Source organism: Coregonus lavaretus (assembly GCF_964263955.1).
Source record: "Coregonus lavaretus genome assembly, contig: HAP1_SCAFFOLD_334, whole genome shotgun sequence".
Taxonomy (NCBI): domain Eukaryota; kingdom Metazoa; phylum Chordata; class Actinopteri; order Salmoniformes; family Salmonidae; genus Coregonus; species Coregonus lavaretus.
Window position 1 is genome coordinate 309,848 of NW_028160098.1, and position 24,637 is coordinate 334,484.

Sequence of the window (24,637 nt, forward strand, 5' to 3'; positions counted from 1 at the left end):
GGAAAATAACAAAGAAGGAAAATATATTTAAAATAATATTTACAAAACATATATATGGGGGATTGGAAATGATGCAGACAATTACACAGATAGAACCCCCAATATATCTGCAATGTTAAAGCTGATCCTATAGCTGTACGGTGGCTTTGACCAGCTGGTGCTTCTTCAAAGCAGGAAATTCATAGTGAGGTTGGAGGTGAGTCTCACAGTAAGAGGCCAGACACACCAGACAGGACATGAGGGCTTTCTGCTTTCTGGTCCCAGTGCAGAAATCACACGCCACATCCCCAGGTCCAGCATAGCACAGAGCAGGAGGGGGAGCAGCCTGGAGTCCTGTCTTCTTCAGTTTCTCCACCACTTCAGCCAACATGTTATTTATCCTCAGATTAGGTCTTGGAGTGAAGGTCTCTCTGCACTGAGGATGTCACACCCCACATCTAAAGGTCCAGCATGACAGTGAGCAGGAGAAGCAGCTTGGAGTCCTGTCTTCTTCAGTTTCTCCACCACTTAGGCGAGCACAGCACTCCTGTTCAGAATAGGTCTTGGGGTGAAGGTATGTCTGCACTGCACTCAATCTGGTTTATTTAGTACCCCAGCGCAGGCTAAGTAGTGGAAAGAACATGTTGGGTTATTTTGACCCAGACAGTTTGGTTGCGTGAATAACCCAATATGTTGGGTTGTTAGTATTAACAGAACACGGGTTAATTTAACCATCAGTTGGGTATTTGTTACTCTCATGCTTGGTTGACCTAGCAACTGGGTCTGTTTTAATGTCATGCTTGGTTGACCTAGCAACTGGGTCTGTTTTAATGTCATGCTTGGTTGACCTAGCAACTGGGTCTGTTTTAATGTCATGCTTGGTTGACCTAGCAACTGGGTCTGTTTTAATGTCATGCTTGGTTGACCTAGTAACTGGGTCTGTTTTAATGTCATGCTTGGTTGACCTAGCAACTGGGTCTGTTTTAATGTCATGCTTGGTTGACCTAGCAACTGGGTCTGTTTTAATGTCATGCTTGGTTGACCTAGCAACTGGGTCTGTTTTAATGTCATGCTTGGTTGACCTAGCAACTGGGTCTGTTTTAATGTCATGCTTGGTTGACCTAGTAACTGGGTCTGTTTTAATGTCATGCTTGGTTGACCTAGCAACTGGGTCTGTTTTAATGTCATGCTTGGTTGACCTAGCAACTGGGTCTGTTTTAATGTCATGCTTGGTTGACCTAGCAACTGGGTCTGTTTTAATGTCATGCTTGGTTGACCTAGCAACTGGGTCTGTTTTAATTTAATGCTTGGTTGACCTTGCAACTGGGTCTGTTTTAATGTCATCCTTACTGTAGGTTATTTTAAGGCATTTACATACTGTAAACTCAATTTTTCCTTATTAAATTATTCTATAATATGTAGAGTATTTATTACATATTATAATAAGGTATACCACTGTATTATAGCCCAACAATGAGACATACGTGGACTTTTAGGAAACTCTATAAGCATAATTGAAGCTAAAAAAATGTCAATGTTCAACCTTAACATGTGCTAACTACGCAACAGACTAGATGAACAGGAATTATATTTACTCTCATGGGTGGCTAGAAATAACTATCTGAAAGCCACACCCCTACTAAACTATGCCTCCAGTCTTCTGATCTGACCTGCTGGGTCATATCTCAATAACCAAGCAACAATAACCCAACACCCAGCATCCATAACCCAGCAGTTTTTAAAGAAAACAACCCAACTAAGTGACCCAACGCCTGCAACCCAACATTTGGGTCAACCAAACAACCCAGCATTTTTTAGAGTGTGGGGACAGGTGTAGACACCTTTCAGATCATCCTGATCCCAGCTTTCTTTAATACAGCCCATACAGTAGCTGTGTCCACAGGCAGTAGTCACCGGATCCTTCAGTGGATCCAGACAGACGGAGCAACAGAACAGTTCTAGATTGTCAGACATTTTAGTGCTTTCACCTGAAGGTTGAGCAACAGGGTGTCAAAGATGACTTTCTGTTTCATGGAACTCTACACCAGAGGACAGGGAGTGGCTTCCTCTTGACTGTGTACTCTGTCTCTACAGGTTTTTTGGGATGGAAGTCAAGCTAGGAAGATGACGTTGCATACAGCTGTGTCCACAGGGAATAGTAACTGGATCCTTTGGTAGATTCAGACAGCAGAGTGGATATTTTAAAAGGGCCTCTGCAATGTCCATACAATAAACTACACAGCAGAGTATCAGAGATAACTTTAATTTCTTTGAAAGTCTGAGTGGTGGGGGAGGCATTTTAGATCTGTTTGGAGACGTTAGTCCTGGATGGATGCACTGAGGTATATAGGGATGGAAGCCATAGTGATGTGTAACCAAATATAAGGTTGTGGTAAAACATTACAACGTTTTAAAGGTTCCATAAATGTACAGTGACCTATTCAGAAGCCACAGTGGTGAATGATGAATATGTAAAATCAAAAGTTTTATTTCATTTTCAGTCATGTAAAATGATCATAAATTGTAAAGAAACATGTGGATGCAGTGGGGTGCAAATACCTCTGTAGAATTAATTAAGCGAGAAATGGCAGTGGAAACGCTTAATGCAAAAATACTGATATAATAACCATCATTATAAAGTAAACTTGGAGTCACACAATGTTATGTGATGTGGTCCTCCCACTACAACTCGGGAAACCATGCAGTTTATTAAGCTACAGATGAAATAAGTTATGCTGAACTTCACAGGGTGGTGAAAGTTCACAGTGAAGAGCTTGATGCTCCTTTCCAATAAATATGGAGGGTCTTTTTGTCCATAATAATGTCATCATGTAGGCAGCCTTTCCAGTGTCGGCACGTTCGCTATATAATGCCCCCAAAACATCTGACAAAACCATCGGTAGAGTTGAAAATGTGATGGAAACCCATTTAACATAACTTTTTTAACCGGTACATGGGAATTTAACTGCAAAAATATATTAGTATTTTCAAAAATATATATTTGTATGTGCATTACGTCATCACGCACAGCCATTTATCTTCAACATGTCAATTTGATGGAAACATCTCTGCTGGTAAAATGCACATGATTTTATGAAGATTTTACAATATTCACATGAAAATCTGACGCCAGTCAAATGGAAACAGATTTTCATGCGAATATTCAAAAATCTGCATAAAAACTATATCCTCATCTATAAACAATATCCCAATAGAATTGAATGGTAAATTACGTATTGAATCATTTTGGAGTCACTTGTATTGTAAATAAGAACATAATATGTTTAAGTGGCTCCAAAATGACACAATACATTATTTACCATTCAATTCTATTGGGTACAACATCATCTGAAACACAACCGAAACACACTGCAAATGCATCCAACAAGAGTCCCAAGCTTGATGTAGTCATAGCCTGCTAAGAATATGGGACCAAATACTAAACTTTTGACAAAGTGTAATACACTATAAGTTAATTTGTCCAAATACTTATGAAACTTACATATGGAGGGCCTGGATAAATACAGTATATTCATTTCTAAACAGTAAAACAGACATTAATGAAAATACCCTCAAATAAAAGGTGACATTCTGTACTGTCGCCTCATATAAAACATTTAATATCAAATCTAAAATGCTGGAGTATAGAGCCAAATTCATAGTTGAATAAATTCAAAAACCAAGGGTGGGTCAAAATTATTCAATAAAACAACTTGGCCATGAAGAAGTTTCAGTAGATTAGGAACTGCTTCCTATAAATGCTATGTGGTGTGTAATGTAGATGGACATTGTCAAGTCTGCTTCCTATAAAGCTATGTGGAGTATAATGTAGCTGGACATTGTAAAGTCTGCTTCCTATAAAGCTATGTGGAGTATAATGTAGCTGGACATTGTAAAGTCTGCTTCCTTTAAAGCTATGTGGAGTATAATATAGCTGGACATTGTAAAGTCTGCTTCCTATAAAGCTATGTGGTGTATAATGTAGCTGGACATTGTAAAGTCTGCTTCCTATAAAGCTATGTGGAGTATAATGTAGCTGGACATTGTAAAGTCTGCTTCCTATAAAGCTATGTGGAGTATAATGTAGCTGGACATTGTAAAGTCTGCTTCCTATAAAGCTGTGTGGTGTATAAAGTAGCTGGACATTGTAAAGTCTGCTTCCTATAAAGCTATGTGGTGTATAATGTAGCTGGACATTGTAAAGTCTGCTTCCTATAAAGCTATGTGGAGTATAATGTAGCTGGACATTGTAAAGTCTGCTTCCTATAAAGCTATGTGGAGTATAATGTAGCTGGACATTGTAAAGTCTGCTTCCTATAAAGCTATGTGGAGTATAATGTAGCTGGACATTGTAAAGTCTGCTTCCTATAAAGCTATGTGGAGTATAATGTAGCTGGACATTGTAAAGTCTGCTTCCTATAAAGCTATGTGGAGTATAATGTAGCTGGACATTGTAAAGTCTGCTTCCTATAAAGCTATGTGGTGTATAATGTAGCTGGACATTGTCAAGTCTGCTTCCTATAAAGCTATGTGGAGTATAATGTAGCTGAACATTGTAAAGTCTGCTTCCTATAAAGCTATGTGGTGTATAATGTAGCTGGACATTGTCAAGTCTGCTTCCTATAAAGCTATGTGGAGTATAATGTAGCTGGATATTGTAAAGTCTGCTTCCTATAAAGCTATGTGAAGTATAATGTAGCTGGACATTGTAAAGTCTGCTTCCTATAAAGCTATGTGGAGTATAATGTAGCTGGACATTGTAAAGTCTGCTTCCTATAAAGCTATGTGGAGTATAATGTAGCTGGATATTGTAAAGTCTGCTTCCTATAAAGCTATGTGGTGTATAATGTAGCTGGACATTGTAAAGTCTGCTTCCTATAAAGCTATGTGGAGTATAATGTAGCTGGACATTGTAAAGTCATACATACAATTATATGACTTCTTATTGACATTCAACCTGGGAATGGAAATGTAAGAAATTAATGTACAAACATGTCTAAAACAAATCCTGCAACAAAGGACCAGGTGTGAATGTTCTGGGGGGTCTAAGTCTACCCCTAACCAGTTTGAATACAATGTTTGATTTCACCCCCTGACCCCAAAACACACCCCATTCAAAACAGTTTCAACAGCCCCCCACCCGATGCAACTCAATATTAAGAAGGCATACAGTCAGTGTACAGCCCAATGCACTACCCCCAGGATCACAACAAGCCCCTCACACCTGGGACCACACACACACAATGTGAATGGAAATATATTATCATATTTTTATATATATTACAACCCATCACAAGAAAGGGTGTTGGTTATTTTAGTTTGACAAGTAACCTTTCTTGCACATGTCCTTACTTTAAAAATAAGCATGTTTGTCTTGTTTGAATCAGCCCAATTCTCTGGTTATAAATAAAATAACCATGATTGGCAGAATGTTTAATTCACATCTCTGGCTATTAATAGATTGTGGAACTATGAAAAATAGGGAATAATGTTCCCAACACACCCACCTCACAGTTCCTACACAGACTCTGAGGCACCATGCAGGTCTGACACCAGAGGAGGCTGGTGGGAGGAGCTATAGGAGGACGGGCTCATTGTAATGGCTGGAATGGAATCAATGGAACGTATCAACCACAAACATATGAAACCACATGTTTGACTGAGTTCCATTTATTCCATTCCAGACATCACAATGAGCCTGTCCTGCTATAGCTCCTCCCACCAGACTCCACTGCCTGACAACCATTATATTGTCTTGAGGACTTTACAACCATTTGGTCTGATCAAAGAGCAGGACACCCTTTCAAATAGATACATCCTCTCAGCCTTGATGACTAAACTAATCAAAGACTAACACACTCACACCACGGTAATCAGATCATGGTGACTCCACAGTAATAACATTTATAACTCATAAGTCATCTGGTGTGATTTACCAACTACTGATTCTTATGGGAGGAAGTGAGCATTTCACATATTAAGATATAATACAAGGATACTTCCTTTGTGTGTTGCACTTAGTCAATTGAAAATGTGCTTAACATTTTGAAAAAACTGCCTTTTTGATGATCTGTTTTGAGTTTTGTATTAAGAGTTGTGAGATTTTACCACATACTTGTGAAAATAGTACAAAAGTGATTATAAAATCTATAATACATGGATACTTCCTTAAATGTACTTATTTTGTGTTATGCAATTATGTTATTGAAACAGAATAAGTCTAATGAGAGAATAAATAAGTCAAGTCCAACCATTACCTCTCTCCTCTTTCACATCCCTCTATCATCACTCCATGGGTGTGTCCCAATAATCTCTCCTTCCTCCTGAAGTGTATCATTCCTTCACTACTCCTCTCAAATGTAAAAGCATTGGATTGGTGTTGGCATGGGGTAGAGGGAGTTTACATATATCAGTCATTTCCTTTTAAATCCATGAAGGGAAGTGGACAAGTTCAAACTTAGAAAGGAGATAATAGTTCCACACCCCATGTGTCCTGATAACTACAGGAATGAAACCATATTGAGGTTGTCTGCTTTCTATACAGTTTGATGGAGAGAGAGAGAGAGAGAGAGAGAGAGAGAGAGAGAGAGAGAGAGAGAGAGAGAGAGAGAGAGAGAGAGAGAGAGAGAGAGAGAGAGGAGAGAGAGAGAGAGAGAGAGAGAGAGAGAGAGAGAGAGAGAGAGACGGGACATCAGGTCAAGTTCTGGAGATGAGGGAATATGTGTGCAGAAAGAAACCCTCAAGTATGGTTAACCACAGATAGGCCCAGTATGAACTATCAATAAAAGAGACCATTTAAAATGTAACCCAGTTCAATGGGTCTTAACAGAACTGGGGGATGTCAGCCATGAAGTTGTCTAAACACAACTGGAATATAATTTGTTTTTGATTCATTGTTAATGGATTTTCAATTAGGAACACTGGGGAAAAACCTAACACAACAACACACATAACACACAACCAATAAAAACAAAGGGGGAGGAAACCACTCAAGTCATTACCATATTGTCATTTTCTAATGACAGGGAGAAAACATGTAAAATCTAGAAGACTACTTTAGATCTGGTCAGAAGAAGCCTAGTGCACTACGTAGGGAACAGGGAGAGATTTGGGACAGAGACAGTAACTCCTGGATGGAAATCTTCATTCTAATGACAGTGAGCAAATCTCCAATCTCCACCCTATTCCCTATGTAGTGCACTACTTTTGATCTGGCCAGAAGTAGCCTAGTGCACTATGTAGGGAACAGGGTGTCATTTGGGCCAGAGCCAGTAACTCCCCTGGGTATGAATTCTCTCTCTATCTTATCTGTCTTCTATATTATGTCCTCCTCTCCTCCTCTCTTCTCTCCTCTATTCACTCTATTCTATCATCCACACCACATGCCAGCTTCAACACAATCCATTTACAAGTTAAAGACACACCTTGGAATAAATAGCAAAGGAAAACTACTACTAGATGTATTTTTATTTCCCATCACCATGAATCATATTTAATAACTGAACAGTAGCAGACCTAACTTCATCTGTTCCTGACTCTGGGTAGTGGATTAAAAAGACCATCAATCTCCAATGATATTAAAGTACAATTCTGAACATTACTGATATACTGAGCGGCAAGTCAAGATATCTGCTGGTTTTATTGTTTGGTTAATAGCACCACCAGCTGGACAGGTATAATGTTGCTTGACTGAGCAGTACGGGAGAAAAAAAAAATATGCCAAATTTAGGGCCGGTTTCCCGGACATCTCCATTGAACATGCTTTTTAGTCTAGGACTAGGCTTCATCTGTGTCCGGGAAACCGGCCCATATAGTTCAATTAGCAAGTAAGTAACTCTACCTGTTCCATGATACTGAGTAAAATTACATTGAGACAGAGAACCAATTGAGAAAACATTTCAATGGTTCTGAATGACAACCAACATACATTAACAGCATACATCATGATTAATGTAAATGTATAAGATTAAAACGTTGCACTTACAAATAATATGAATGCATTGAATTTTAAATCATAACATCTTCTGAAGATCAAATCAATCAAATCATGAATAATCACATCTGGGGACCATCACCACCAGCATGACTAGTATCTATGTGGACCCTACTACAGTTTAACCAGCTCAGCTATAGACTACACCAGCATGACTAGTATCTATGTGGACCCTACTACAGTTTAACCAGCTCAGCTATAGACTACACCAGCATGACTAGTATCTATGTGGACCCTACTACAGTTTAACCAGCTCAGCTATAGACTACACCAGCATGAATAGTATCTATGTGGACCCTACTACAGTTTAACCAGCTCAGCTATAGACTACACCAGCATGACTAGTATCTATGTGGACCCTACTACAGTTTAACCAGCTCAGCAGTACCATAGAGCCAAAACCCAGGATAGAGGGGCTGAGTGAATGTGGTCTGGACTCTGTGGAGGAGGGTCATTGTGTCAGAGACACTGTAGAAGGACAGAGTACCTGCCTTGTGATCCAGGTACACTCCTACTCTGGAGGACTGAGGGCCTGATACTTCAGTCTCAACATCATTGTGTATGAACCAATAACTACCACTATAACCACCTCTATAACACTCTAAATTCCAGGACTTGTCATTGTATCCAAATCCATCATCTGTCTCTGTTCTGCTGATGTCTTTATATGAGACTGCTGTATAAACCCAGTCCCCACTCCACTCCACCTCCCAGTAACAGCGTCCAGACAGACCCTCTCTACACAGAACCATACTGTAGTTTGTGAATCTGTCTGGATGATCAGGATATGGTTGTACTTGGTCTGTACGTGTCACCTTTATGTTCCCTTCAGACAGAGAGAGGCGTGTGTGTGCTGTGTTTGGGTCCAGTGTGAGCTGACAGGAATCTGGGAGAAGAGCAGAGCAGAGACCAATGAGGGGAGTTTGAACAATAAGTTAAGTCAGATACTGTATCTACCCTGTCTTTGATTAGAGCACAGCAGAGATCAAATCAGAGAAATATGAGGAGTCAGATAGATACCCAGTGTTTGATTAGATCTACTATTGCTATATATTTCTAGAGGGATTGTTAGGAGTGTCAGTAAAAAGAGACTGTTAGTTACTTCAGAATAAAGAGACTCACATTGTAAGGACTGTTCTCTGGTCTTGGGCTCTGGAGGCAGTACAACATCCACTATATTCACTACAGACACACAAACACATTCACAGAGAGAGGGAATGTTATCATCATACCATATTCCACATGTATATGACTAGTAGGGAACTTTCAATGGTCTAAAGTTGATGTTCTTATTATTTTCAACACACCTGTAGTGGAGATCTTGGTCCATTCTCCTTTAAGGACGTCTTCTAGTTTCTCTCTCAGTTCAGACACAGTCTTAGTCACATCTCCAAAGTACTGAAGAGGACGGACAACGATGCTGGGTAAGTCTGAAGATACACTGGTACTGGAGAGAGACTGATAACTCTGGAGAGAGAGAGAGAGAGAGAGAGAGAGAGAGAGAGAGAGGGAGAGAGAGAGAGAGCGAGAGTGAGAGGGAGCAGAACCAAATGATTGAGAGTTTTAATTTCATATCACATGTATCAAGGCAGTTGAGTTACCTGGAGGAAATGGATGTGATCCTCTGTGTGTGAGAGCTGCTCCAGCTCAGTGCTTCTCTTCCTCAGCTCAGCTATCTCCTGCTCCAGTTGCTCCAGGAGTCCTTCAGCTTGACTCACTTGAGCCTTCTCTTGGGCTCTGATCAGCTCCTTCACCTCAGAGCGCCTTCTCTCAATGGAGCGGATCAGCTCAGTAAAGATCTTATCACTGTCCACCACTGCTGCCTGTGAAGAGCTATGTTAAGGGAGAGAGAGAGAGAGATACTTGTCTTACTTTAATGAGCCATCCTCATTACACTAACACACCCCCTCCTAAAAACACATTGCGTGCCACCACAACCGCCACACAATCAAATTATCCAGTACCCAACACCACAGTACAATACACCATCCAGCACCACATTCCAACCGTCCATCCAACCCCTCCTCTCCAGCCGTACAGACACCCCCCCTGAGCCCCCATACCTCCTGAAACATCTCCACACTGTTGATCATTTTGTTCAACTCAAACTCAACCCTAAGGCGCCAACAGTAATGGCATTACCCTGGCAACACAGAAAAAACATGATGAACAGTCTGTCATTGCAGAAAACGGACACCCCTCCCCAACTCCCAGGTCAACCAGCTATTGGTGTCCAGGGCTCCATGTAATACCCTCCACTGGAGGACCCCTGACCTTTCCAACACTGGGAGCTTATAGAGCACCCTCCACCTATACCCTGCCATGCTCTCAGCCCCCACAACCCCCTGCCACTGATGCCCCTTCACTCCCGCTAAGCTCCTGATGTGTCTAACCTTGACACTGAGGGTGTACAGCACCTTACCCCCCACCTCCTCAAACTCCCCCAGGCTCAGAGTGTTAAAAGTCAGTAAGTCCTCCGGACTCTCCTGCCAGTCCCCAGTCTCTGCTTTCACTTGCAGTGGTGGAAACGGTGGTGGCCCCTCCTCAGGCTGCTCCAGCCCCCTCCTCACTGGGTCAGGCAGAGCCTCCTGGACCTCCCCCATGACTCTCTCCAGTAGCAATTCAGTCACCTCTGGTCAACAAAAATGTATTTTTCTAGTGATTTAATTGTCAAATTCATCAACCAGCACAGAGCCACTCTGCCTTCTCGAACAAGTAGCCAACTCAACAAGCCCCGCAAAAAGCTTGTGCCGTCAGCGGCAGCGAGCACTCTGCCTTCTAGCACAAGCGAGGGGCATGTTGAGGTACATTTTCTAACCGCGATGGTTGCATGATTTATTGAATATATGAGATATTAAGATGATGTCATAATGCATGTTTACTAGGGTTGAGGTTAGCACATCTGACTAGTGATTATTTGGCCGGTGTTCAATAAATGCTAGAGTTAATATTTTGTTGCTCTCCCAAAAGCAACACAGGCCTAATACGAGGTATATAGCTAACTTTAAAGTAATGAGTGACCTTTTTAGAAAATCATAGGACATAGTCGTTGGTTGCATGCTATTTTATGCTTGTAGCCTATAACTGATGCTTTGTGGTCTTATGCAGCCATCTATTGGAAATATTTAACAAATTAAAAGTTATTAATTCACGTAAAGACATTGGTGAGGCAGCTGAGAAATAAAGTGTATTTTTCTTATTAATTCTAGGGTTAGAGTTTCTGTATAGCACTTTGTGATATCTGCTGATGTAAAAAGGACTTTATAAACATTTGATTGATTGATTGTTAGGTTTAGGGTATTTAAAGCAAAGAAAATGAATAGGTTTATAGCTCTCTTGCTCCTCCCTGTGGCCTTCTGTGGGTACTACATACCTCATTCACAACACTTGCTAGGCTCATTATCTGAGGTAGCAACTGTGTCAGATCTATAAATCAATGAGCTACACCTATCCATTTAGTTTACAACTCAGTGAACCTGCGCAGCATTCGCTCAATTCAATGCCTATGAACTCACAGATTTCGACCCATATCAAATAACACAGCAGTAATATAGAAACAATAAATTGAAAAATTTCTTCATTGAAAAAATGTATTCTGGCTGTTTAAATCGGCCACATCTTGAAAAAGAGGACGGATATGCGTTTTGTTTAGGTTATACACCTTTTTCTGAAAGAAAATATGATTAACTGTGACCAGAAAATGTTAATTGTTTGATTACTATGCGCCAACCATATGTAGCACTGTGGGTCACCACAACGTGTACCCAGGTGAACAGTGAGTTTGCTCACCAAGTAGTCATAACCTTGTTAATGTTAAGTTACCTGAGGTAAAGCTACAATGTTAATACGGGCTGGTCTCATTACCAACAATAGTGAAGCTGGCATTGTGACGCAGAACAATGGGCTGGGAATATAACTTTCATTAGGCGAGTTGGTGCCACAGAGCTCAATACAACTAATAGGAGCTGGCAGGGTGAAACACGCCCTATTATTTCTAACCTACGGCAAGCATCTGGGACATATGGTAATATTATGAAACTGGGCTCCATGGTGGATGCAATTAAGTCGTTTTATCAGAAAAAGGTGTTAAAAATGTATTGTGTCCAGCCTAGTCCTAGCCCTTTTCTGCACTAGCATTATGCCCTACATCCCCGCACTAGAAACACCTAAAATTATATGTGCTAGCAAACCCTGCGTTCCACCCCTCCCCTGTGTATCCTTGAAGTTTGTTAAGAAACAAACACTTGTCTACGAAAAGAGACAACATGTTTATCGGATTCCGCTTGGCACCCAGCCGAGAGCACACGAAAACCACTTGCAAATTTACCAAAACGAACCAACTACTTACAGTCTGTTCGTAAGTAATAAACGGAGGCAGATTAGCCACCACAACTTTCATTAACACAACCACCGCCTTGTTCATTCTGGATGCAGAGTGCAGATGTTCCACTCCAACCTGTTCGCCGACCATGAGCAAAACTTCCTCCACACCTTTCTCCGGAACAAACTACCCCTACTCCCCCCTCAACTCTAAACGATAAACAGTGGAAACCAATAAACAAACCCTCCACCATGAGAAAATAAATTCAGAAAATACGCAAGAACCAAAAGAAAAAAGAATAGTAGCCCTCCTCACGAACCACAAATCTCTCACACAACCAACTTCTTCTTCTATGATATAATGGCGGTCCACAAACCAACGTTAAAGGTGCATGCCGCCACCTACTGTGCTGGAGTGTGTGGTCAATCACGGTTTCCAACATTTCTAAATCCTCCTACCTAACTCAGTACTTCTGAGAAAATAAAGAAGAGCCCTACTAACTTCTAATAGACCCTCCCCCATCCTTAAAATCCCTTCCAACCCCCCCCAACCCCATCCAACCTCAATGACCCTACACTTCAATCTTTCTCTCTCTTCAACATACTTACAACAATATAACAACACATGCTCCACCGTTTCATCTACCATACCCCCCAGACACAAACCATTCCCATGCTTGCCAACCAGATGTAATGACGAGATCAATGTACAATGTCCTAAGCGCAATTGAGTAAACACCACCTCTTCCTTCCTAATCTGACCTTTGAATCTTGGTCCATCGACCTTTCTGTAAAACTGTAAACTATTCATATGAATGCTGGCCCTTGTGCTCAGAGTACCATCTCTTCTGCCACAGATCTATCAAAATGGCTCTGATCTTACATTTGGCCTCACCTCTACCCAGTGGAACATTAATATCAAATATATCTAATTTCAAAGCTCTTTTAGCTAACTGGTCTACAATTTCATTCCCTTCCACACCCGAATGTGCTGGGACCCAGCAGAATCTCACTACTACACCCATTCTCTCAATTCTCCATAATAACATTAATACCTCCAATAGCAGGTAACTCCTATTAGATTTACCAGATGATAAACTATTCAATACAGACAGAGAATCTGAGCATACTATAATTCTAACAGGTTGTACGTCCTCCACCCACTGGAGGGCAACTATTATCACCAACAGTTCAACTGAGTATACTGACAGTTCATCTGTTAGTCTTCTACATATCTGCACATCAAATTCACGAACGTAAACACCTGCTCCTGTGAGCCCACTATCTGGGTCCTTGGATCCATCTGTGAAAAGCAGTAAAAAAGTATAAAAACTTATACCAATGTAATTGTCAACCAGTTTCACTATATCACTGACTTCTGACCAATCTTTCCTTTTCTCTACCAAGGTTAGATCAACAACAGGGTCTGGGAGTAACCATGGAGGAACATCCCCTATCACCACAGAAGGGCCAACCTCCAACTCCCTCAAACCACTCTCATCAGCAAGCTTTCCAACTGTCCAACCAAAACCACTGCCTTGTCTACTAGTATATTCCCAACAGTCATCTAGAACAGTAGCAGTGGGATGCTCAACCTCACAGCCTTTCAACCCAATAAGATAATGACCATTTTTTACGCTGTATATCCAAAGGCACCTCTCCTGCCTCCACCAGTAAGGCACATACAGATGTTGATTTAAATGCACCAATACATATCCTTAAAGCTATATACTGGATTCTGTCCAGCTTCTGAAGCCAAGTCTTTACCTCTGTTCCATAAACTGTACACCAGTAATCAATTGGCGTCCTGATCAGAGCTCTATAAATATCCATCAACGACTGAATATCAGCACCCCATTCATAATCAGAGACCCACACAACCAACTACCATAAAAGTGATGGAATGAGAGAGACAGAGACATCGTTACAACACTGTACATAGCCATAATTTAGCATTTCTTCTTCTTCTTTGGAGTTTAACGGCGGTTGGCATGGAAAAATAAAAAAATAAAAACAACAAAACAACAAATCTTCTGAAGTCAAATCTTGTATGCCCAAATACTTCTCTGCAGCTGCCAATACAATTTCTATTTTCTGTGATTTACATTCAATTTCTGCAGTACAGTTGATAACCATTGCTATGAACTCTAAGAAGCTAACATTACTAAAGCATATATCACTCGTTGGCCTATCCCTCTGTGCTGGCACAGATCTACTACTCACAGGGATCCTCTCAGGATCTCTCACCCTTGACCCATCCTCCTCTACTTTCTTCACTGCCTCAGCATACGACACCTTCTGCACTACTCTGACTCTACCCACCTCAACCTGCCTCTCTCGCACCGGACACTTCCAATCCCCAGCAACATGGGCATCCCAACAGTTGACACACACAACTTTATCCACCGAAACTACACAAACCTCTATCCCATGCCCTCCTGCACACTTCCCACATCTTGGAATCTCCCTCCTACAAACTGCTGCAACATGACCATAAACGTTGCACCTGAATCAGCAAAGTTCTAAGGATAACTGATATATCCTACCATGACTTTATCGGGTAAAGACTCAAAACTCAAAAGGACTGACAGTGACTCCTCTGTTTTACGACGCTCACCACCGGGTCTGCGTTGCACCAAACGGCGGGAATCACAAACACCAGCAGTCTTCAACCTTAATTGCTCCACTTCTACACTTAACGCTACCCCAGAAATCACTCCTTTCAATGGTGCCCTGTTCCTAAGAGCAAAGCAAGAAACAGAACTTGACCCAAGTTGCGTGACACGGAGCGCTCTGGTCAGAAGAAACACAAACAAATATCACAAGTCCACTACAGGTTACCTTCACTGATTCAACTGCACCCAACTCCTTTCCCACCCACCCTGAAACCACAAATGGATCTGCCAAAAGGAATGGATCCACTTTCAACAACAATGTAACTCCTACTGCACCAGATTCTTCTTTATCATGTCCATTGATGCCAGGCTCTGGTTCTGAGCTCTTCACCACACCTTCTACCTCACTTAACTCTCCCTCATTCATTTCCATTTCACCTCCAGAACTCAGTCTGGCAAATGGCTCACTCTGTTTGCACTTGAGTTATAACATTTGAAATGTCTCTATTCCTTTGAACATTTTGTGAGTGCAATGTTTACTGTTCATTTCTGATTGTTTATTTCACTTTTGTTTATTATCTATTTCACTTGCTTTGGCAATGTAAACATATTTTTCCCATGCCAATAAAGCCATTTGAATTTATTTGAATTGAGAGAGAGAGAGAGAGAGAGAGAGAGAGAGATAGATAGAGAGACAGAGAGAGAGAGAGAGAGAGAGAGAGAGCTCCATGTTAATGTATAGGGGACATGAGTCAGTCATGGTTACTCATGGTTATGTGATGAAGTAGCCCCGCCTGCGATTTCAAAATCAGTGTCGGCCCTCCGCCCAATACGGAATGTCCTCTTGGTGTAACGGTCAAGCTGTTGCTTTCTCCCGCGGTAGACCTGGTTCATATCCCGTCGGTTACATTAAGCAGTCTATTCTCTGAACAGAGTCCAGACAGCATGTTCCCAACAGTGAGGTCAGTGGGATTGGAGAGAGTCCCCTCTCCCTCTGTCTCTCTCTCTCTCTCTCTCTCTCTCTCTGACTGGAGGAGAGAAGTGAAATGGTGTGTCTCCTCTGGTCAACAATACTCACCTTGAGAGACTCCACAGCCTGTTGGAGCTCCTTCAGCTCCTTCTCTCTCTCCTGGAATCTCTGCTGGACCTTCTGCTGACTCATCCCCAGCTGCCTCTGTGGAGAATCACTCTTCAATGAGCTATCAAGCTTTATTTGTCTACTAGATCAATAGTATAGTAATGGGACATAGGGCCCATAGAAGATAGAGATTAAAATGTTGAGGAAGAGTGTGTGATATTATATTATTATGTGAATGATTATAGTTTTAACAGTGCACAAAACAGGGGAGCTGATTGGGTGTTTGATAACAAATTACAATGGTGTTTGACTTTATAAAATGGTGATACATTTGGAGACTCTGGGTTAACATATCTATATAATCAAGTTTTGTGTTCATATTTGTTCTGCCGTGGATCGATATCACTTGAATGATCTCATATTCAAACAGCCTTAGTTCCTACTCTATCTTTAATTATTTGATTATCAGACAGTCACCAACAAGTAGTTCTGGTCTTACCTGTTTCTCAGTCCTCTCTGCTGCAGCTAACACTGTATCATGGCCTTTATGTTCATCCATTGTACACAGCATACAGATACACTGTTGATCGGTACGACAGAAAACCTCCAGCAGTTTGTCATGATCAGAGCAGATCTTCTCCTGTAGTTGTGCGGTGGCTTTGACCAGCTTGTGCTTCTTGAAACCAGGAAATTCATAGTGAGGGTGGAGGTGAGTCTCACAGTAAGAGGCCAGACACACCAGACAGGACATGAGGGCTTTCTGCTTTCTGGTCCCAGTGCAGAAATCACACGCCACATCTCCAGGTCCAGCATAGCACAGAGCAGGAGGCGGAGCAGCCTGGAGTCCTGTATTCTTCAGTTTCTCCACCAACTCAGCCAACATGTTATTTTTCCTCAGATTAGGCCTTGGAGTGAAGGTCTCTCTGCACTGAGTACAGCTATAGACCCCTTTCAGAACATCCTGATCCCAGCAGCCCTCAATACAGCTCCTACAGTAATTGTGTCCACAGGCAGTAGTGACCGGCTCCTTCAGTAGATCCAGACAGACAGAACAACAGAACTGGTCCTGGTCCAGCAGAACTCCCTGCTGAGCCATTTGGACGGTTGTTCACTCTCACACAGACAGACGACACAGAGACTCAGATCAGTTTTGTTTCCTCAGAAGACAGTTTGTGGCAGGGGGATGGACTTCCTGGTTCAGCCAGAGGGGTGGGGTTAGAAGGAGGGAGAGCTTTGAGGAATGGAGGAAGAGAGAGAGGAACTGCATGCAACAGGAAGAGGGAGACAAATAGCTTTGTTCCTAGGTTAGAGCCCTTAACATGGAACAAATGAAATAATGAATCTTAAAATGTGAGTTGTTAGAATATATAAAGGGTAACAGTTTTTATGAAGTACATATGTTTAATTATTTTAATGACCTTTATAATGCCTTATAATACACTTACTTCTTTAAATTAAGCAATAAGGCCTGAGGAGGTGTGGTATATGGCCAATATACACTACCACAGCTAAGGGCTGTTCTTAGGCACAACGCAACGCGGATTGAGAATTATGGAACACTTTCAAAAATCAAATCACATTTTATTGGTCGCATACACATATTTAGCAGATGTTATTGTGGGAGTAGCGAAATGCTTGTGTTCCTGGCTCCAACAGTGCAGTAATAACTTACAATACACAACAATACACACTAATCTAAAAAGTAAAGGAATGGAATTAAGAAATATGAAAAGATTAAGACGAGCAATGTTGGAGTCCGGAGTGTGTGTGTGTGTATATATATATATATATATATATATATATGAGAGATCAGCATGTTTTTCTGTAACACACTTGGTATCACAATTCTTGAACCCTTAAACAGAATTCCATCAAGTCCAGATAGCTCATCCCTGTATTGACCATAAGGGTATGGTATAGCTTGTACAGACTACCTGCATGTTATGGCTTGAATCACCTTTTGCAAACACTCATCTTCTGCAGTAGCACGTGAAATAACTGTCCACATTTCATCTGAGACTGGGCAACTCTTTCTGATAAGGTTTACATCCTGCTCCTATATCTAGTTTGGTTCTGAGCTGTCAAAAGCTCTGGACAATGTGTCTGCCACTAACAATTCTTTCCCTGGCCTGTACTCGAGTTGCAAGTCATATTTCTGAAGTTTTAGAAACAGTCTCTGTTCCCTTGGTGGTGTGTGTGTTAGACCCTTCTTTACAATAGTAACTTAATGTTGATGATCTGTTTCAGCCCACACTGTTTTACCACAGATAAACACACTGAATTTCTCACATGCATATGACAGTGCCAATGCCTCTTTCTCAATCTGAGCATAGTTACACTCAGAAGTTGCCAGAGCCCTGGAGGCATATGCAACTGGGCGCCATCTAGTGCCATACTGCTGTAACAACACTGCACCTTAACCTGTTTTAGAGGCATCTGCTGAGATTTAGGTTTTGAGCTTTTTACCATAGAACAAACGTACTGGAGCATGCATGATCAATGCCTTGAGCGCCTCAAAACTCTTTCTGGTGATTACTGTTCCAACACCACTCTGTAGTTTTACACAGTAGACTTCTCATCTGACTAGTGTGAGTTGCCAGATTAGGTACAAATTAGCCCACATAGTTAACCATCCCTAAGAACCTTTGTACGTCCTCTTGATCGGTAGGCAGTGGCATGTTCTTGATGGCAGTCACTTTGCTCTGGTCTGTCTGAACACCTTCACATGTTAGTTTTTCACCCAAGAAGGTTATTTCTGTCTTTCTGAATTCCCATTTGTCTGCGTTTAGCTTTAGCCCATTAGCTCTGGCTAGATCAAGTGCTGCTTTCAACCTGGTGTTGTGCTCTTCAAGAGTCTGAGCCCATATTAGCACATCATCAATGGACACTGTGGTGCCTGACACACTCTCAGATATCTGTTGGACTGTCCTATGAAAGACTTCTGGTGCTGAAGTGAGACCTAACGGGAGCCTTTTAAATGACTAGCTACCAAAAGGAGTATTGAAAGTACAAAGCCTTGTACTCTCCTTGTCTAGACTGATCTGCCAAAACCCTGAAGAGGCGTCTAGCTTTGAGAAGTATTTAGCCCCTGCTATGTCCCTGAATATCTCCCCTCTGGTAGGCAGCTGAAAGTGTTCCCTTTTTACATGCTTGTTTAGCTCTTTTGGATCCATACACAGTCTGAGCGAGCCGTCTTCCTTCTCAACTATTACTAGTGAGTGGACCCATTCAGTAGGCTCTTCTACTTTGTCTAGGATATCTAAGGACTCTAGCCTCAGCAGCTCTGCTTTTAGCTAGTCTCTTGGTGATAATGGTACCTTTCTAGGTGCATGGATCACTGGTCTATTTGGCTGATCTAACTCCATTTTGTACTGCACCTTGAGTTTTCCTATTCCCTGAAATACATCAGCATATGCATCCTCAACATTAGTCATTTCACCATATGAACCCATTTCACTAGACCCAGTAAGTTACATGACTTTAACCCAATGATGGGTGTTGTTTCTCCCTTTACTATGACAAACGGAACCTTGTGAGATTCATCATCTACCTCCAGCACCAACCTGCATGTCCCTGAAGACCACTGGTTTTACCTGTAACCGTAACAATTCAGTCTCTGGAATGATGTTGACCTGTGCTCCAGTGTCAAGTTTGAACACAATATCAGTTCCATTAGTCTTGTAGGCAGCAGTCCTCGTCTGGTCCTGCAAGTGCGACTGTTCCCACAAAGAGGTCACCAAAAGACCCCTCACTGTACTCGTTGTCACCACTGTTGTCCTGGTCATCGTTGACACAGTGTACTGTATTTTGTTGTCTCAGCTGCCTGCATTTGAGTGAGAAGGGGTTCTTCATGCCACAGTTGTAAAACTATTTTCTATATGCTGGGCACTGGCAAGGTCTGTGCTCTCCTCCACAGCTGCTGCAGGAGCGCTGGTTCCCTGAAGTGTGCTGCTGTCATTTGAAGTTAGCCGTAGCTCTTCCTTTGCTAAAATACTCCACTTTGCACACTGTTTCACTAAGACCACCACTGTCCATTGACCCTATGCTACTCTGAGTCACCCCTCTAGCTTGTCTCTCACCCCCATGACAATTCTCTCTCGTATCAGCGAGTCTGCAATTTGACCGAAATTACACAACTGACATTTCAGTTTGAAGTCCATAATAAATTCCTCAAGTCTCTGTTTCATTCTGACATCTACTGTTGAAAACATACCTCGTTTCTTCTGGGAGTACAAAAAGACAGAAATTTTGCTAACACCAGTTCATAATCTGCTTGCTCTTCATCCATTAGCTGAAAGCTGTTGTAGACATCAATGGTGTCCTAGACTGTGAGAAACAGTGCGACCTTCTGTGCGTCGTCTTTTTCAGCCGCTCCTATCGCCGTCAAATAGAGGGTGAAACGCTGCTTGAACCGCTTCCATTGCTCTTCAACGTTGCCGTTCAGTTTCAGTTCTGTTGGAGGCTTTAGCTGCTCCATGTCGTTAGCCAGCTAGCACTGCAAAACGACTAGATACATGCACTGCATGCTCCATTAGCTCCGGCGTGGTTATTTTTTTTACCTCAGTCTCATTAGCCCAGTGGCTAGTTAGTGTTAGAAATTGCGTAATTCAAATCTGGTTTTGAAATAAGAATCAAGAGATCTTCAATCCAAGCTAAATTTATTATATGCAAAATGTATAGATGATAAGTATGTTGGTTCGTATACGGGCTCACTGAAAAACCTCGCAGGGCTGACAGAGAGAGTTTCCCACCTCTCTGCTGGCCAATCAGAGTAGAGACTTGAGCGTGGTTTAGACTTACTCAGCCTATCAGTTGATGCACCCCTGTTGCCAGGCATAAGTCCTTATCATAACAACCTGTCTTGGTGAGAAGAGCCAGCTCCCCTAGACACTATTCCTATGTCCAAGGAAGGTTCACAGATCACAAAGAACCAATATATTCTAGTATTATCTCATTTTACCCCCTAAAACAGCTCTTCACATCTATCACAGCTTGCCAGGTGACACAACCTACATTAGCCCAGTCAAGAATGCATTCTTTCTAAGTTAGTCATCCCATCAATTATAAAAATAATAAATCTCTCACATTAGCTAACGTTAGTCAAGTTTGCTGGTTGATATATGTGTACGCGCCGTTCAGCATTTTCGACCAAAACTCGATGATGGATGAGTCAACGGCAAGTTATTTCACTCCTGGTACCATCTTGTATCTTCTTGTCTAAGAAATACTAAAGAAAATAACTGTTCTTTAAAACATAAGTCCTTCTTTATTGAAGTTAACCGGCGCCGTACAAGTATCGTGCATTGAGATGAGATCTCCCGCTCTCCCACTCCTCTGCGCAGGCTGCTCGTCCCCTAAGTGGTCACGTGGCCACTGATACAAAATGCCACAGAGGTGTTGTTGCCTACCTTCACCACCTTGGGGCGGCCCGTCAGGAAGTCCAGGACCATGAAGGTAAATTAATGTCATAAGTGTACAAGCATGTAAAGTATGATTTGAAATGTAAAATATGAGTTGTGCCTGTATAATCAGGCAATTTTGTAGTTCAATTATAGCCTTGGTTTCTCAAATGACTGCCTCGCCTGGTTCACCAACTACTTCTCAGATAGAGTTCAATGTGTCAAATCGGAGGGCCTGTTGTCTGGACCTCTGGCAGTCTCTGTGGGTGTGCCACAGGGTTCAATTCTCGGGCCGACTCTATTCTCTGTTTATATCAATGATGTCTCTCTTGCTGCTGGTGACGCTCCGATCCACCTCTACGCAGACGGCACCATTTTGTATACATCTGGCCCTTCATTGGACACTATGTTAACAAACCTCCAAACGAGCTTCAATGCCATACAACCCTCCTTCCGTAGCCTCCAACTTCTCCGGATGACTATGTGATCACGCTCTCCTTGGCCGATGTGAGTAAGACTTTTAAGCAGGTCAACATTCACAAGGCCGCAGGGCCAGACGGATTACCAGGACGAGTACTCCGAGCATGTGCTGACCAACTGGCAAGTGTCTTCACTGACATTTTCAACATGTCCCTGACTGAGTCTATAATACCAACATGTTTCAAGCAGACCACTATAGTCCCTGTGCCCAAGAACACTAAGATGACCTGCCTAAATGACTTTCGACCCGTAGCACTCACGTCTGTAGCCATGAAGTGCTTTGAAAGGCTAGTCATGGCTCACATCAACACCATAATCCCAGAAACCCACTCCAATTTGCATACCGCCCCAACAGATCAACAGATGATGCAATCTCTATTGCACTCCACACTGCCCTTTCCCACCTGGACAAGAGGAACACCTACGTGAGAATGCTATTCATTGACTACAGCTCAGCGTTCAACACCATAGTGCCCTCAAAGCTTATCACTAAGCTAAGGTTCCTGGGACTAAACACATCCCTCTGCAACTGGATCCTGGACTTCCTGACGGGCCGCCCCCAGCTGGTAAGGGTAGGTACCAACACGTCTGCCATGCTGATCCTCAACACGGGGGCACCTCAGGGGTGCGTGCTCAGTCCCCTCCTGTACTACCTGTTCACCCATGACTGCATGGCCAGGCACGACTCCAACACCATCATTAAGTTTGCCGACGACACAACAGTGGTAGGCCTGATCACCGACAACGATGAGACAGCCTATAGGGAGGAGGTCAGAGACCTGGTCGTGTGGTGCCAGGATAACAACCTCTCCCTCAACATGATCAAGACTAAGGAGATGATTGTGGACTACAGGAAAAAAAAGAGGACTGAGCACGCTCCCATTCTCATCGACGGGGCTGTAGTGTGGTCCAAACACACAAAGACAGAACTATCATGGTCCAAACACACAAAGACAGTCGTGAAGAGGGCACAACAAAACCTATTCCTCGTCAGGAGACTGAAAAGATTTGGCATGGGTCCTCAGATCCTCAAAAAGTTATACAGCTGCACCATCGAGAGCATCCTGACTGGTTGCATCACCGCCTGGTACGGCAACTACTCGGCCTCCGACCGCAAGGCACTACAGAGGGTAGTGTGTACGGCCCAGTACATCACTGGGGCCAAGCTTCCTGCCATCCAGGACCTTTATACCAGGGAGTGTCTGAGGAAAGCCCTAGAAAGACTCAAGCCACCCTAGCGGTACCGGAGCGCCAAGTCTAGGTCCAAAAGGCTTCTCAACAGCTTCTACCCCCAAGCCACTGTAGCTCAATTGGTAGAGCATGGCGCTTGTAATGCCAGGGTAGTGGGTTCGATCCCCGGGACCACCCATACGTAAAAATGTATGCGCACATGACTGTAAGTCGTTTTGGATAAAAGCGTCTGTTAAATGGCATATTATTATTATATTATTATAAGACTCCTGAACAGCTAATCATGGCTACCCGGACTATTTGCACTGCCCCCCAACCCCACCCCATCCCCCTCTTTTACGCTGCTGCTACTCTGTTTACTATTTATGCATAGTCACTTTAACTCTACCCACATGTACATATGACCTCAATTACCTCGACTAGCCGGTGCGTTGATTTCAACGCTAGTAAAACTAAATGCATGCTCTTCAATCGAACGCTGCTTGCAACCGCCCGCCCGACTAGAATCATTACTCTCGGCGGGTCTGACTTAGAATATGTGGACAACTACAAATATCTAGGTGTCTGGTTAGACCGTAAACTCTCCTTCCAGACTCACATTAAGCATCTCCAATCCAAAGTTAAATCTAGAATCGGCTTCCTATTTCTCAACAAAGCCTCCTTCACTCATGCTGCCAAACATGCCCTCGTAAAACTGACTATCCTACCTTGACTTCGGCGATGACATTTACAAAATAGCCTCCAACACTCTACTCAGCAAATTGGATGTAGTCTATCACAGTGCCATCCGTTTTGTCACCAAAGCCCCATATACTACCCACCATTGTGACCTGTACGCTCTCGTTGGCTGGCCCTCACTACATATTCGTCGCCAAACCCACTGGCTCCAGGTCATCTATAAATCACTGCTAGGCAAATCCCCGCCTTATCTTAGCTCATTGGTCACCATAGCAACACCCACCCGTAGTATGCGCTCCAGCAGGTATATCTCACTGGTCATCCCCAAAGCCAACACCTCCTTTGGCCGCCATTCCTTCCAGTTCTCTGCTGCCAATGACTGGAACGAACTGCAAAAATCTCTGAGCTGGAGAATCTTATCTCCCTCACTAACTTTAAGCATCAGTTGTCAGAGCAGCTTACCGATCACTGCATCTGTACACAGCCCACCCAACTACCTCATCCCCATATTGTTATTTATTTTGGTCATTTGCACCCCAGTATCTCTATTTGCACATCATCTTTTGCACATCTATCTCTCCAGTGTTAATACTAAATTGTAATTATTTTGCACTATGGCCTATTTATTGCCTTAACTCCATAACTTACTACATTTGCCCACACTGTTTATAGATTTTCTATTGTGTTTTTGACTGTAGTTTTGTTTATCCCATATGTAACTCTGTGTTGTTGTTTTATTGCACTGCTTTGCTTTATCTTGGCCAGGTCGCAGATGTTGCATTCATTCTCAAAATAAGTTACATTTTTGCAATAAAAATAATTGTGCCAAAAGTTTGAGGTATAATGTGGTCCCAGTTCCAGGGACATCACCGGATAGAAAATCCAATATGGCTGCCAACGCAAT

General features: G+C 42.5%; 2 protein-coding genes across 2 annotated transcripts in view; one reads left to right on the forward strand and one right to left on the reverse strand.

Moving 5' to 3' along the window:
- The window catches only part of LOC311122154 (uncharacterized protein), a gene marked incomplete at both ends in the record, with an annotated part of 314,006 nt that overhangs the window by 115,256 nt on the left and 174,113 nt on the right, over positions 1-24,637 (forward strand). The window lies entirely within an intron of this gene.
- Positions 8,040-17,100, reverse strand: LOC311122166 (tripartite motif-containing protein 16-like). The gene is made up of 5 exons (XM_084196564.1): positions 16,485-17,100; positions 15,986-16,081; positions 9,280-9,439; positions 9,095-9,154; positions 8,040-8,858 (listed from the first exon to the last, which is right to left on the reverse strand). Exons 1-5 carry the CDS (start codon positions 17,079-17,081, stop codon positions 8,335-8,337), a joined length of 1,437 nt encoding a protein of 478 aa, XP_084052690.1. The 5' UTR covers positions 17,082-17,100; the 3' UTR covers positions 8,040-8,334.